The sequence below is a fragment of the Mycteria americana genome, chromosome 2 (assembly GCF_035582795.1).
Source record: "Mycteria americana isolate JAX WOST 10 ecotype Jacksonville Zoo and Gardens chromosome 2, USCA_MyAme_1.0, whole genome shotgun sequence".
Taxonomy (NCBI): domain Eukaryota; kingdom Metazoa; phylum Chordata; class Aves; order Ciconiiformes; family Ciconiidae; genus Mycteria; species Mycteria americana.
Genome location: NC_134366.1, coordinates 104320679 through 104335316, shown reverse-complemented (window position 1 = coordinate 104335316; position 14638 = coordinate 104320679). Strand labels below are relative to the sequence as shown.

The following is a 14638-nucleotide window of genomic DNA, read 5'->3' as shown; positions in this document are numbered from 1 at the left end:
CTGTGGTCATTGCCACCAAGAAGGCATCAGCAAGAGGCACAGGTAGGGACTTACTGAGGGACTTACCAACATTTGGTAGAGAGGGTCAGGAGACCTCTTTAGAAATTCAGCCTGCAGCAACACCTACAACCCAGCCATCTGTGATGAGCATGTCAACCAGCTTTGAGAACATGGATCTGCCACCACCAGAGCTAGGGCCAAGTAGTTACAACCTTACCTGCAACCAGCATGTTCTCAGCTGTGGGCACATCCTTCAATACCACCACAACCCAACTGCTTCCTTGTACACTGGTCCTTGGGCTGCACCTCCTAAGGAAGACCCACTGATAGAAAGGCATAGACCAATGTCCACCTCTTCAAGGAGAACCTAAACATCAAGATCCTCCTCACCCTCATGCCCTTGCTTTCTCCAGTGTAAACCCACTGGCTGCTGAGGAGGACTCCATTGTGGCAGTTAGAGGTCGGGTTGTCATTTTCAAGATTAATTAACCCCTATCTCTTCCTCCTCCTCCTCTTCCTCCTCCTCTTTCTTTCTTCCTGAGCACGTTCCTCACAGGAAATGGTGAACCTTGTTTTTGCCACATGCCTAGCTGCATTAGACATCACCGTTGGAGTCTACCTTGAGGGTGCCCTCACCTTTGGAGCAATGGGGGGAAGGGAGAAATACATGCAAAATAGTCAGACCAAGGACATCAACCTTGCTCTCCCCTAGGTGCAGCTGCTGATGAATCCAGCCCGATCTCAAAATCCCCTCCCCTTCTGTATGCAGTGCCAGTGCGATATTTCAGTTACAGCATTGCTGAGGTCCCATGAAGCCTTCTGGTGTTATCACTCTGCCTCCTTTGGGAGTGCCATCTGGTGCCTATCATCTGTGTCAAGGGGTAAAGGAGTCTGGCAAGCAGGCAATGCTGAACTGGGAGTGATGTAGGAATGCCTCAACTTGAAGGCCATAAGGTGCCAAGGAGTTGACTCCTCAGCCATACTAATGTCAGGAGATGAGCTGCTTTGCTCCCTGGAAGAGATGCATTGTTTTAGAAGGAAAGTAGGCCAGTCCTCAGTGAGCAGCGGGATGCTGACCTCACTCCTTAGTCTGTAAAGGCTGCACATGAGGAAGGGAAGGTACACATTGCCCTGTCTCAGCAAGCCCACAACTTCTACACCTCTGTCCCTGACACTGGGGAGAATTACTTGTTGCATGGCACCACCAGTACCCAGGGACAGGACTGTCCCTGGCCACAGGGCCACTAATGTCTCCTTTCACCTAGTGACACAACTGAAAAAAACCCTTCTCCATGCTGGGAGCTGTTGGATGATTCCTCACAAAGATGAGGTATTCTCTAATCTTTGGGAAGGAGAGAACTCTGTCATGTTCCTGCAGGAGACTCACAGCAATCCAGCTAGGAAGCCTAGCTAGAAGACAGTCATGTCACCAACATCCCTGGTAGAGTGCTGACTCTGTCTTGCCTGGACCTTTGCTTAAAGGTCCTGGGTTTGTTGCATTTATGCCAGGTGGCATGCCCCCCTTCTCTGTTCTTAATCTTTAACACCTACAGCCCCCCGGGCCAGGATTGCAGCCTTACCAGCAGACATGCGTTGGTAGTCAGAGCCCCAGAGTCTTTTGCTGTGACTACATGTGAGAGATCAGCAGGACAGAGCAGCTGGAGCAGGAGAGTTGGATTTGGAGAGGAAGCTGGTGATCCATGCCTTTGCAGTATGTTTTGAGTGACCTGGAAGACTGCCAGGCCCCAGGGCACATATCCAACTGCTTCAGGAGATGGATCATGGCATGCAGCATTTGCCCTTCCACACCAAGTTATTCCTTTTCCAATTCCAGCCTACCATGTCATTGCTCATACAGGACTGTTCCATACATTTGATTGTCCCTCTCTGAACCTTTGCTAATTCTAGTCCATCCTTTTTGAGATGCAGAGACCAGAAATGCACTCGAGGTGTAGGCAAACCATGAATTTATGCAATGGCGTAATGACATCCTCTTTATTCCTTCCCAATCATGCCTAACATGCGATTTGCTTTTTTGACTGCTGCTGAGCACAATGCCTATTTGCTTGATGTAACCTCAGGGTCTCACTCGTGAGTGGTACTAATCAGCTCAGAACCCATCATTTTTATATATGAAGCTAGGAATGTGTTTCACCTCTGTGCCATACTTGATTTATCAGCATTAAGTTTCATCTGCCATGTAATTGCTGAATCACTCAGTCTTGTAAAGTTCTTCTGTAATTTTGTAGTCTGCTTGTGTCCTTGCTGCTTTAAATAACTCATCCCATCAGCAAATCTTGCCGCTTACTGCTTATTTACAGTACTTCTGGGTCATTTATGAAAGTTACACAGTGTAGACTAATGTGGAACTCTGGTGGGGATCTTCCTCAGCTGAAAGAACTGACCATTTATCCCTACCTCTCTCTCTTATCTTTTAACAATAACATATCTGTACCGGCACCTTCCATTTTAGTATTTTAGGTTTTTAAAAATTATTATTAATAACATTTCCTTGCAAAGGCTTTTGGAAATTCAAGTAGACTATATCAACCAGATCACCATAATTTTCATCTCTTCCCAACCCTTCACAGAACTCAAAGATTTTTTTAAGGCAGGACTCCCTTTTACGGGAGCAACGTTGACTAAGCAACTTGTATTTCTCCCAGCATCTACGAGTCCTATCTTCTGTTATTTCCACCAATTTACCTGGAATAAACATCAGGCTTAGAGACCTACAGTTCCCCAGAACTCCATTGCAATCCCTTTTGCAGTCTGGCATCAAGTATGGTACCATGAAGTCTTCGGATACCAAGAAAAGTTTTGAGTAGGAGGTTACACACTACCGTAAGTGATGGGGCTTGTTCATTCACGAGTTTGATGAGAAATCCAGGACCAGCCAGCTGGTTATTTTTACGGTTTACTCTGTTCATCTCAACCATAACCTCTTCTACAGTTGCTCTTATTTCAGACAGATCCCCTATGGAGTGCTGATCCTAAAAAGGGTTCCTTGGAAGGAAATCTTCCTGGTTTCTTCCAGAGGAAACCAGCAAGACTCACTTAAAACCTTCTTCAACACCTTCAAAACTTTCTTCAACACCTTTCCTGACTGTAGCTCACGCCATCCCAAGCATCCGGAAAATACACGGCGTGAATTATCCACCGGAAAGATGCTACAAAGCTGTCTGAAAACAAAAGCCTAAATGTCCGGTCCGAGGTCGCGCCACGCATGTGTGGCAGCCTGTGCTAGTTCTCTGCCTCACGGCCGCCCCGGCCCTGCCTTCGCCCCCCGCCCAGCCCGCGCCCGCTGCCCCACCAGACGCCGCCGGAGGAGGGAAGGAGCTCCGGAGCTGGACAGCGGCCTCCCGCCCCGCCCCGCCCCGCCCCGCCTCGCCTCACCTCGGCCGCCGCCCCTGCGCGGCCACGTTGGGGCTCGGCGGCGCCGGGACACAGCAGGCGGGGGCCACTTTTGCGGGGGCGTTTTCTTAATTTTTTTTTTTTAAAAATAACACGGTTTTTGTAAACAGCCGCTCCCTATTGCCCGGCGGTGGCGCGGAGCTTAGCGCAGCGGTGCGGGAGGGAGGGGAGCGCGGGGCCGCCCCAGGTGGCGGCGTGCTCCGTCTCCACAACATGGCGGGCGCGGAGCCCTTCGCGGCAGTGCTGGCCGCGCTGCGCGGGTGCTACGCCGAGGCCGCCCCGCTGGAGACCTTCATCCGGCGGCTGCGGGAGAGCGGCGCCGGGGAGGCCGAGGTGCTGCGGGGCGACGACGCCCCCTGCTACCGGACCTTCGTGGGGCAGTGCCTGGTGTGCGTCCCCCGCGGGGCCCGCGCCATCCCCCGGCCCTTCACCTTCCAGCAGGTAGGAGGCAGGGCGCGAGTGATGGCCCGCTCGCACCTGCGTCGGGCCCGAGGCGGCCGGAGCAGCGCAGCCCTCGCCGGGGAGCGAGGCCCCCCGCCGCCCGGGGCCGCGGCTGGCGGCGCGGGGCTTCCCCGGCGGCTACCGCGAGCGGCAGCGGCCGCTGCCGGCCCCGGGGGGCCGCGGAGACGGCACCGTGCGCCGCCGTCCGCGCTGGCTGGGTGGCAGCGCGCTTCCTGTCCTCCATGCGTGCGCGGGGGCGGCGGCGGCGGCGGCGGCCCTTTGCCCCTCGTGGCTGCTGCCGGCCGGGCCTCCCCGCCGGGCCTCGCCTGCCCCCTCCAGCCTCCTCGGCTGTCGGCTCCAGCCAACGGGGAGCGGTGGGGGATCGTCCCCCGCCTCCTCTTCGGGGGGGTGGGCGAGCAAAGTCTGGGTGCCGGCGGGTGGGCGGTAGGGAACCCAAAAGGTCTGCGTGCCTGGGGCTCCCCGCCTCTCTGCTTGCCCTTGTGAGGTGGGAGTGAACAAACCAAATGCGGCCGGGGAGCAACTGGAAATGAGAAATGCCACTTTCGCGCTCTGAGAGGATAGAGAAGAGGGGGTAAAACTGCTTGCGGGTCGGTGTTTAAGCAGAAGAAACCTTTCGGAGAGGAAAGCTCTGCTTTTCTCTCAGCGCTACGGTGTGCGTGAGCAAAACCGTGGTACGGTAGGAAACAAACTGCAAGCTTGTTGAGCGGGTTTTAGAATTGTGAACTGAGTCGTTTAGTTGAACTTTACGTAAAAGGAAATGGAGGCCTCAAGAAAATCTGTTAGTTCCCTGGAGGTTAGAGCCTGCGTGAGCACGTATCTACGGGCAGAGGGACCTGAAGGCCTTGGAGTGTGGGTTGCTGAGGGAGCCGAGGGGAGTAGTGTAGGGTGTTTCTTGGGCATGAAAACCAGGATCAAAAGGGCAGACGTTAAAAAGACTTCCTTAAAGCCGTAGGCTCATGTTGCTGCATGTAAACATCTTGTGGTACACTGGAAAATGTTCCTTTTTGGGTATGGCACTTGTAAATCATTAATATTGCTTTGAAAGGGTTTGGTCTAAAGCTGATGTCTAGGAAGGCGTGTCTTGCATGTCCGCTTATTTAAAGGGTATATTGTGGTTTGTGGAAGAATCGGTGATAAAAGCTAATTTTCTTTTTTCCTTCTTTCTTCAGTTATCTAGTCAGAGTGAAGTCATCACAAGAGTCGTTCAGAGACTGTGTGAAAAAAGAAAGAAGAATGTCCTCGCATATGGATACTCCTTACTGGACGAAAACAGTTCTGATTTCCAAATCATGCCGTCTTCAAATATATACAGTTACCTACCCAATACTGCAACAGAAACTATTCGTATCAGTGGCCTCTGGGAAACACTGCTGAGCAGGATAGGGGATGATGTGATGATGTATTTATTGGAACACTGTGCAATCTTTATGCTGGTTCCCCCTAGTAATTGTTATCAAGTTTGTGGGCAACCAGTTTATGAACTTATTTCACATAATGTAGACTCATCCCCAGTGTTTGTTAAACAAAGGTTTTCAAAGCATAAACGTAGTAGCTTGCTTGACTATATGCAAAAAAGGCTTATGTTTCATAGACGGTATCTTTCAAAGTCGCATTGGTGGAAATGCAGACAAAGACTTGAAGCTAATGTCTCCAGCATGGGAAATAAAAAAAATAACAAGACAGAAAGCTTAGTGTCCAGTTACGAGTATTCTGCAAAAGCTATTTCTAAAGCAAGCAAACAGATCGGAAGGGTTACTGAACATCTGGAAAAACAGAGTAGCTCCAGTTTATATTTGTCAGCTACAGCACCATCTTTAAAAAGGAAGCTTGAGAGGGAACAACTTGAAATTCCAGCTAAGAGAGCAAAAGTAGAGGAGAAAGAGAGAGAGGAAAAGGCTTGTAATATCACTCCTGATGTAAACCAAAGTAGTTCTGACAGATACGGAACTGGGTATGTAGCATCACATTCTGTAAGTCTCATTAAAAAAAAGCACATTTCTCAAAGAAGTAACAGTGATATGTCTGGTCCTTCTTTAGTTCACACATCTCATGATGGGAAGAAGTTTTTGGCAGGTGAAAGCTCTTCTCTGCGAGGAGTTCAGAGTAACAAACCTTTAAAGTCCAGCATTGAAATGCAAGCAGAATCCCATAGAAAAGGAGTAGAGATGCATATGTATAAATCTCAGTTGGATTCTGTACAAATCAAACCCATGGAGGGCATTTCTTCACAATGCAGAAGGCGGGAAAGTCCCCTAGCTCATTTGGCAAAGAAGTTACCAAATACGCTCTTGCGTTCTGCAGTATACATTGACAGGAAGTTTCTTCTGTATTCTCACAGGAGTTTCCAAGAATGTTTTCCTGAATCATTTTTATTGAACCGCTTGCAGGGCTGTCAGGCAGGTGGAAGAAGGCTTATAGAAACTATATTCTTAAGCCAAAATCTGTTGGAGCAAAAGCACAACCAAAGTCTGCCACATCACAACTGGAGAAAGAAGAGGTTGCCCAAACGCTACTGGCAAATGAGACATACATTTCAGAAACTGTTAAAGAACCATGGAAAGTGCCCTTACTTAGTTCTCTTGAAAAAAAATTGCCCTGTCTGGATATCTGAAACCAGTGTGAGAAAAACTGAGCTGCCTTGTCAGGCAGCCTTGCCTGGGGAAGCAGAGGTTCACGAGCAAGCAGAACAGTTTGGGAAAGAGCCTGCTAAGTGTGTGACAAGCAGCAGATGTGCATCTGGTCACACTGATGTACCAGACAACTTGTGTGCTCCTCTTGCAAAATCTGTGCATGGGGAGTCGCAGAGTGAGGAGCAAAACCTGGGAGAGGTGTGTGATTCAGCCCTCGGGGAGCTCCTCAAGCAGCACAGCAGCCACTGGCAGGTGTACATCTTTGTGAGGGAGTGCCTGGAGTGGGTCATCCCCGCTGAGCTTTGGGGTTCAAACCATAACAAGTGCCGGTTCTTAAAAAATGTGAAAATGTTCATTTCCATGGGGAAGTTTGCTAAGCTTTCGTTGCAGGAGTTGATGTGGAAGATGAGAGTGAATGACTGCGTGTGGCTTCGTCTAGTCAAAGGTACTTCTTACATTAAAGAACTAAGTGGCGGGGATGTCAGATGACTGGTGTTCATGTTTAAGGTGCAAAGGGGCGGGTATCGAATCTGGCTTCAGAGTTGTTGGGTTCATTGGTGATAACCATAGCTGAGAGAGCAAACCTAGTAGTGTTTGTAATTGATGGTGGAAGAATACTTAAGCTTGTCTTCCTTCCAGAACTTGTTTTCACTGTTTTCATTCAAGCTTTTTGTGTTTAATAGGATGACATTTTCATAAATATGAATTCAGAACCTGGGCCTTTCAACAAAACTCTTTCCCTTCCACCCCCACCGTCCAAATTGCAGTAACTCTGAAAAGTCATTGAAGTATGACCTAAGCACGTAAGGAACAAATGCAGTCTGCCTGTTGGTTACTGTAAGCCTTCAGAAAGAATTAAAGGCAAATCGAGACACTTGCAGTGGCATGTGTTCCTCTGCTATGGGAGTGAACCTTCATCCCATAGCGTCCCTCCCCCGCCCCCCCCCCCCCCCCCCCCCGCATCAACCCCATGAGAAAGACATGAGTATGGGACCCATGCAATACAAGGGTTGCCCACCATCTGTCACCTTTATAGAGCCCTTCTCTAGGAACAAGAGACCCTTACTGAGCACTGCTTCAGGCAGGGTAGTTGGTGGTGCAGAGGTCACCAGACTGAGTGGTCCCTGGCTGAAAGCTGTCATGAGGGCATCAGCTGACTGCTCCAAATTCTATACGAATCCCTTCTGTTTAGTCCTCTTTTCAGACAATGACAGGTAGATCTTGCCTCCTTGAAGAAGTCTTTCTTCAAACACTATCCTAGGACTTAGGTCTAGGATGAAGCTGTAGTTCTGTGGTTGATTGCTGTAGGATCTAATGTATATTGTCATTTTTCTGTGCTGCTGTTCTCCATCTATGCAATGTGCATTGCACTTCCTTAACTGGTATGTTTGCAGTATTTGTTCTTACCTGGTAATGTACTTGGATCCTACAGTAATGTGAGCTGAAAATGGTATTCCTTTTTAAAAGGTGTGATAGGGTTCTGAAATTACTATGGGGTCTTTGTAATGTAGGAGGAAAATAAAAAGTCTGATGTTTGAGAACCAATGTCAAAAATAGGGGAGGTTACATTTCCATAAGAAACTGTTAATTCTAGCAAATGTATTGATTCTTTATTCAGAAACTATGGGTCAAAACCATACTTTTCAAAATGCTGAGGACTTAAATATTTTAAAAGGTTTTTATTGTAAAATACACGTTTGGTTCATAGTCATTTGGAACATCTTATCTTAAAAAAAAAAAAAGTAACACCATCTTATTCTCTGGCCATATTCCAGGAAAAGCAACACATAGGCGTGATGTTAATTTTCATGAAACTGCTCCCTTGTGCTTGAAGTTTAAAAACACATTTAATTGCTTTGCTGCACTGTAGGTGGGGTTTTTTTTTCTCTAAAAGTAGTAGTAGTGGTTTGTTGTCAGTTCCCTGAATTGCAGTCATCATTTACATCTGCTGTCAGGAACTTGGAAAACAAATGATCTAGTTTCAGGACAGCTGCTTAACAACATCCTGATTTAATTTGTACGTTACAGCTGCATATTGCAACTCTTCAGTTAGAGAATTTTCTAACAATCATTGGATTTTTCTATTGATGTTAACTGGCTTCTGTTGAAGTGGACACTGAATCTCTTTATGGTAGTCTTTTCTTAGGTTCTGTAAATACATGAAAATGTCTCTGCCCTGAAGTGCACAAAAACCAAATAGGGTAGAGAACTGGAAACTTCCATTTTATAAGTTTCAGTTTTAAGCTTCAGCTCTGTTGTGTCAAAATTAAGCTGTTTTTAACACATTTGTGCCATACTCACGATTTGTGCTATGCAGCTAAACTGATATTTCTGTATAATGTCTTTAAATTATCCTGTTGTATTTTGCTAAATTCTACTCTTAAATGTAATTAGAAAAAGTATTATTGGAAGTTGGCAAAAATTCAGTATTGTAGCACCAGGTTTTATTCCCTACTTGCTTACCCATGTTTAGACATCACTACAAACCTGTGTGGCCTTAGATTTGACAGTAGCTAGGAATGTTGTGGGTTCATAATTTTTGTGCCATTTAAATATTATAAGTGCTGATGGATTCAGTCAGGGTGATTTTTTTTTTTTTTCTTTTTGACTGCAGCAATAAGTTTTATATAGGATGTCTGAAATAAAGCTTAACCCTGAAATTAATTTTCCTATAATTGGGGAATCTGAATATCATTCTCATCCCCAAGTCAGCCCAATTTAATTCTGTTATTTTTACAGTATACCTAAGTATTTTCATTCTTTTGCTTCTTTTTTTTAAGTTTTATATTGTAGTAGACTTATTTCCATTTTCCTTTCCCTTCACAATAATCTTGCCTTTGTGCATTAAAGACCTTGCACAATCGGTGTTGGGGGAAGAAAGTAAGTCTTTGGGCTACTAATGGCATGTATTCGTATCCTGTATGTCAATTTGCCACTGCAAATGTGCAGTGTTCTATGTTTGTACTTTAAGCTTGGGTCACATTATTTAATGCCAGTGAAAATTTGGAGTGGCCTCTGTGCAATTGTTTGTATCTGCTTTTTTTTTTCCCCCCCATTAACCTCAAGCTAAAAAAAGTCTGTTATGTGTGGTTTTTTTGTTTGTATGTTTTTTTTTTTTTACTAATACAAATAGTTGGTATTTACTATAACTACCTTTGAATTGTTTATTGAAGGTGATCACTTTGTTCCTGCCTATGAACATTGTTTCCGTGAAGAACTTTTGGCTAAATTCCTATACTGGCTGATGGATACCTATGTTGTTGAGTTGCTCAGATCATTTTTCTATATCACCGAGACCATGTTCCAGAAAAACATGCTTTTCTACTACCGAAAGTTTATTTGGGGCAAGTTACAGAACATTGGAATTAGGTAACATTAGAAAACTAATCAAACATAAATGGAATATGTGGAAATCTCATGTTTTGTAGTGTAAAGTTATAATTCTGCTTTCCTTTATTGCCCATTTATCCTCCTTTTATTTTCTTAATTTCCCAAAAGAAAAATCAATTGTAGTATTTGTAATTGTAGTATGTGCAGCTTGTAAATTCAGAAATTTTGTGTGAGGAAACTGAGGCAAATTTTGAATTCTTTTGTAGGAGAAGAGAAACCTTTGAAATAATAAAATCCATTGTGAAGAGGATTTTGTTTTGATAAGTCAAATTTTTACACCTTTTAACGATGCGTAAGACATCGTGGTAGAATCCCAAAGTAACCTTGGGAAAGTTAATTTTAAAAATACTCAGTTTGCTTTAACTGCCTTAAAAAAAAAATTGAACTCTGCTGAAATGCTGTAATACTCTATTCATAAATTCAGCAGTGGGTTTGATTTGTTTTGGGTTTTTTGGAAGGCTGAGGGATTTAAAAGCTGCAGATTCTTTTTTTTAGCGTAGCTGTGGAATTCCTGCTGCTTTTTGGTCTTAAAAATACATGCATGTATTCAAGTTAGGGCGTTAATTAAGATCAAATTTTAAGCAATTAAATGAGAAAATAGGAAAAATCTGAAGGTGATTTTAATGAACAATATTGTGCACGCATCTCCGTAGTTCATATCTTTTGGGTTTTCATTATAAATTGTTGGTATCCAAGATAGCTTTGGAACTGTGTTAAATGAGCATACTTGATGTCTTGTGTTTTAATGGCTGTTTTATATGGTGTTTTAATGGCCATTTTATATGGTGAACCTTTTGCATTCACAGTGGTCTGTTGGTCTACAATGTTATATGTGTGATTTCCCCCCCCCCCCGCCCTGCTGCTCCCTGATCTTAACGCTGGTATCTCCGGTGCAGGTCTTCTGCATATATGTTTGCACTTAATAGGCCCTGATCCTGTTTTGCCCAGAATATACAATTTAAATAGTAGTAGTAGAATATAATTTTCAGTCCCGCATATACTGTTTGTTTTGTCTTCAAACTAACAGCCTTAGTGTTGCAATTAGTGTTTTATGTAGTTTTAATGTACTTCAAAGGCTACTTTTTGGCATAAAGTTATCATCAAGTACTAATTTTTACATATTTGATATAATGCTCTTTTTAGTAGGGTATGTGATTAAAAGACAACAAACATTTTTGGTTTTAGCCCTTTTGTCCCTATTCCCAGTTTCCCAGAAAAACCTGTTGTGTAAGGATGTCGTGGTTTAACCCGGCAGGCAGCTAAACACCACACAGCCGTTTGCTCGCTCCCCCCCCTCAGTGGGATGGGGGAGAGAATCAGAAAAAAGGTAAAACTTGTGGGTTGAGATACAGACAATTTAATAGGACAGAAAAGGAAAGGAAAATAATAATGATGATAAAATAATATACAAAACGAGTGATGCATGATGCAATTGCTCACCACCTGCTGACTGATGCCCAGCCGGTTTCTGAGCAGTGGCTGTGCCTGCCCGGCCAACCCCCCCAGTTTTTTGTTCAGCATGACATCATATGGTATGGAATATCCCTTTGGCCAGTTTGGGTCAGCTGTCCTGGCTGTGTCCCCTCCCAGCTTCTTGTGCACCTCCAGCCTCCTCACTGGCAGGGCAGTATGAGAAGCTGAAAAGTCCTTGACTTAGTGTAAGCACTGCTCAGCGACAACTAAAACATCAGTGTGTTATCAACATTATTCTCATCCTAAATCCAAAACACAGCACTATACCAGCTACCAGGAAGAAAATTAACTGTCCCAGCCAAAACCAGGGCAAAGGACAAGGTGCTCTGAACTCAAAAGACCCTAATCTGGGCTGATCCCATTTCTTCTGATTTCTTCCCCACATATTTCCCCACTGTGCAGGAAGCCCCTTCTCACCTTTGGCTCAGGAAGTCCCTGAACTGCAGATTACTGGAAGCTGGGGAAGCATCCCAAGGAGGTACTGCTGCACACTTGCCAAGGACGTGCTGTAAGGACAGGGTGTTTGCTGTTGGCTACAGGCTACGTAGCTATATGGACTTTCAGTCTGATCCCAGCAGCTGCACTTAAGCTTCACTCACAAGGCTAGGGCTTTCAGCACTGCTTTTTTGAGTGTGCAATGTAACGTGAGGTCTCTTACTAAGCCAGCTTACTGCATTTGTACAGGTGGCAAGCTGCCTACTTCACATGGGAGGAGAGAAGTTGGGGTTTAGAGATACTGGGAAACAGCTGTTTATGGCTGCCTCGGCCATTTTGAGGCTCTCCAGGCACCATCCTCTCTTAACCAGCTGGTGTTTTCAGGCACTGTTGGTGAATTAGTGCCAAAGGCTGACCTTCCATCTTCCCTGGAGGAAGAGTATCTGGTGGCCTCAGTTGTTCCCCTAATGGCTGTTCTGTGGTTGTCCTGGTTCTTCTCCTCCTCCTCAGCTGGAGCTGCTCGTGGCAGTTGCTCTGAGCTGGCTTGCAGGAAGGCATTCACAGCCAAGTGTAGCCACTGATGCCTTTCCAGTTCTTTTGCATGCTCCTTTGGGAGGAAGAGAATGGGTGGAACAGGCTGGACTGAGTGGACCTGGACTTTACTCATGAGCTTGCCTTTGTATTGTCATTAGGGAGTAAATCCCCATCCTGAAGGACTGTCTGTATGAGTAGATCTTCCTGTGCAGACTCCCACTTAAGGATACAGACCATGGTTCTGAGAGGGGACCTGAATCTGTAGGTTTGTCTTGCTGTATGGGCGGAGGTGAGAGTGTGCTGGTCATTTTGCACACAGGCAACTTCCTATTAATTTTTGAAACTGTACCAAACTTCATGCCCCAAATTAAAAGCAGTACTTATTAAGAAAAATTCAGTATTTCATGATACAGTTGCTTGAAGATACGTGGCTCACAGAATGCAAAGTTATGTTTTAAAAATAATGTACCCAATGTTGTGGTGACAGCACCTGTTTTCCTAAGGACTGTACCCTCCCCACCCTTGACACACACAGTGGCTGCTGAGGATTGAAAATGCTGCAGAAGTTCTGAATCTCCCCCATCAGATTGTGGTGAGATGTCAAAAGACAGCAGGACCATCCACTCAACTTCCTCCAAGTTCCAGTGCATAACAGTGCCGTGAGTGTGCAAATGAGAGTGGGATGGTTCAGTGGCCACTAGATTAGTGCATGTTCAAAATCATTAACGCTGCTATAAATGCCACAAAATATGCAATGAATGTTGCTGCAGGCAAAATGACATCCAATTCTACAGCTGGCCAGAGGTAGTAATGATGATCAGCCAGTAATTGGCCTTTGTCTTCACTTTCAGAGGAAGTAATATTTTTTTATATAGTGGTTGTGGTTTTTTTGGGTTTTTTTTCTCTTCAGTCTTAAGTGTGAACTGCAAACCGATGGAGATTTGATCGTTTGGTTGTTTCTGTTGAACTGGAGGTCTTTGTTTTATCTTAGTGATATAGCTAATACTGTAGTACATGATGAAGTTTTATAGGTTCAGGAAAGAATTTAAGTTGTAATAAATAATAGTGATCTCTAGCTGTGGAAAAGCGATCTCCTGTCCATTCTGCTTTACTTTGGGCTGCATCTGTACCAGGAGTTTAATTCCAAAGTTTGAATATAAATCCTCAAAACACTTGTTCAGTAATAGCTCAACTTGCTGGCCCTGGATTCCTCTGTACCTTCTAGGTCTCATGCACTGTATCACTCAGATGCTGACAGTGCCAAGCAGCTAGATCATTAGCTTGTATGGGAGTTGTGTTGGCATACAGAAGAGAAGTATTTGTGTGCCTCTCTTACCTGCATGCTTGGCTTCTCAGGTGTCTCCTAGAGCATGCTTACCAGGTTTCCACCAACCACCAGCCTTTTGTGATAGTGTGGCCTTCTTTTGCTAAACCAGCCTCTTGCTTGGTGTGGGATGAGAAAAATCTGCATGCAAATTTATATTTGCATCCCCCTTTTGCAGGGATTTGAATTGTCTCACTTCACTTCCCAGCAGAGTGTCCTGACCATTAGGCTGTAGGGCTTTTTGGAATGGCACATTTTGTCCTTCTGAAGCAGTGCAGGAGATTGATCCAGGTCTTTTACATTGCAAGCAGGCCACTTTAACAATACAATCTTAAGTAAAAGCAAGGGCTTTTGCACCACCTCCTTTTCCTGCCTCATTGCGTAGGAAAGTATTGATTTGGACTAAACTATACTAAACTGTAAATCCTGAGAGGGGTGTCTGAGGGGAGAACACATTTCCCAGTAAGATGGACTTACGGAGCTCAGAACCTGTGGCTTGGGAGCCTTCCATACTTCGTTATTCTCTGCTGTTCATTTTAGCTGGACGCCTGCTTACCAGATAGGTTCTTCTGAATCGTTTTACTGGATACCTAAATGCCCTTATGTTGAATATGTATCCTAGTATCTCAGTTCACTATAACTTTTATTAAGTAGTAGGTCCCCTGAATAGTGGGAGTAGAACAGCCCATTACAGTATGTAAGTCCTTCCCTGGATCTTTCTTAATGCAGTTTTCAGAAGGTTCTATTCAACTTTGTTAATGTCTTTCAAGCTTCTGAAACCATGAGACGTATCCAACTGCCTGTTGTCTTGCATAAAAAATATTATATAATGTTCACATGTACTCGGCTAATCTGTGCTTAAATTTTCATTTGTGTTAATTAAGATTTTTTTTCAATTATCTTAATTTGCATCAAGCAGAAATGTGTACTCTCTTATTATTGTATTACATTGTCATTAAGATACAGTGAAATTGTT

At 44.8% G+C, this 14638-nt stretch overlaps 1 protein-coding gene across 1 annotated transcript in view; it reads left to right on the top strand.

Moving 5' to 3' along the window:
• The first annotated feature begins 3627 nt into the window (after window positions 1–3627).
• The window catches only part of TERT (telomerase reverse transcriptase), a 34845-nt gene continuing 23834 nt past the window's right edge, over window positions 3628–14638 (top strand). Inside the window, exons 1-3 of the mRNA XM_075495666.1 lie at window positions 3628–3855; window positions 5046–6951; window positions 9680–9875. Coding sequence (XP_075351781.1) covers window positions 3628–3855; window positions 5046–6951; window positions 9680–9875 — 2330 coding nt within the window. The remainder of the gene's footprint in view (window positions 3856–5045; window positions 6952–9679; window positions 9876–14638) is intronic.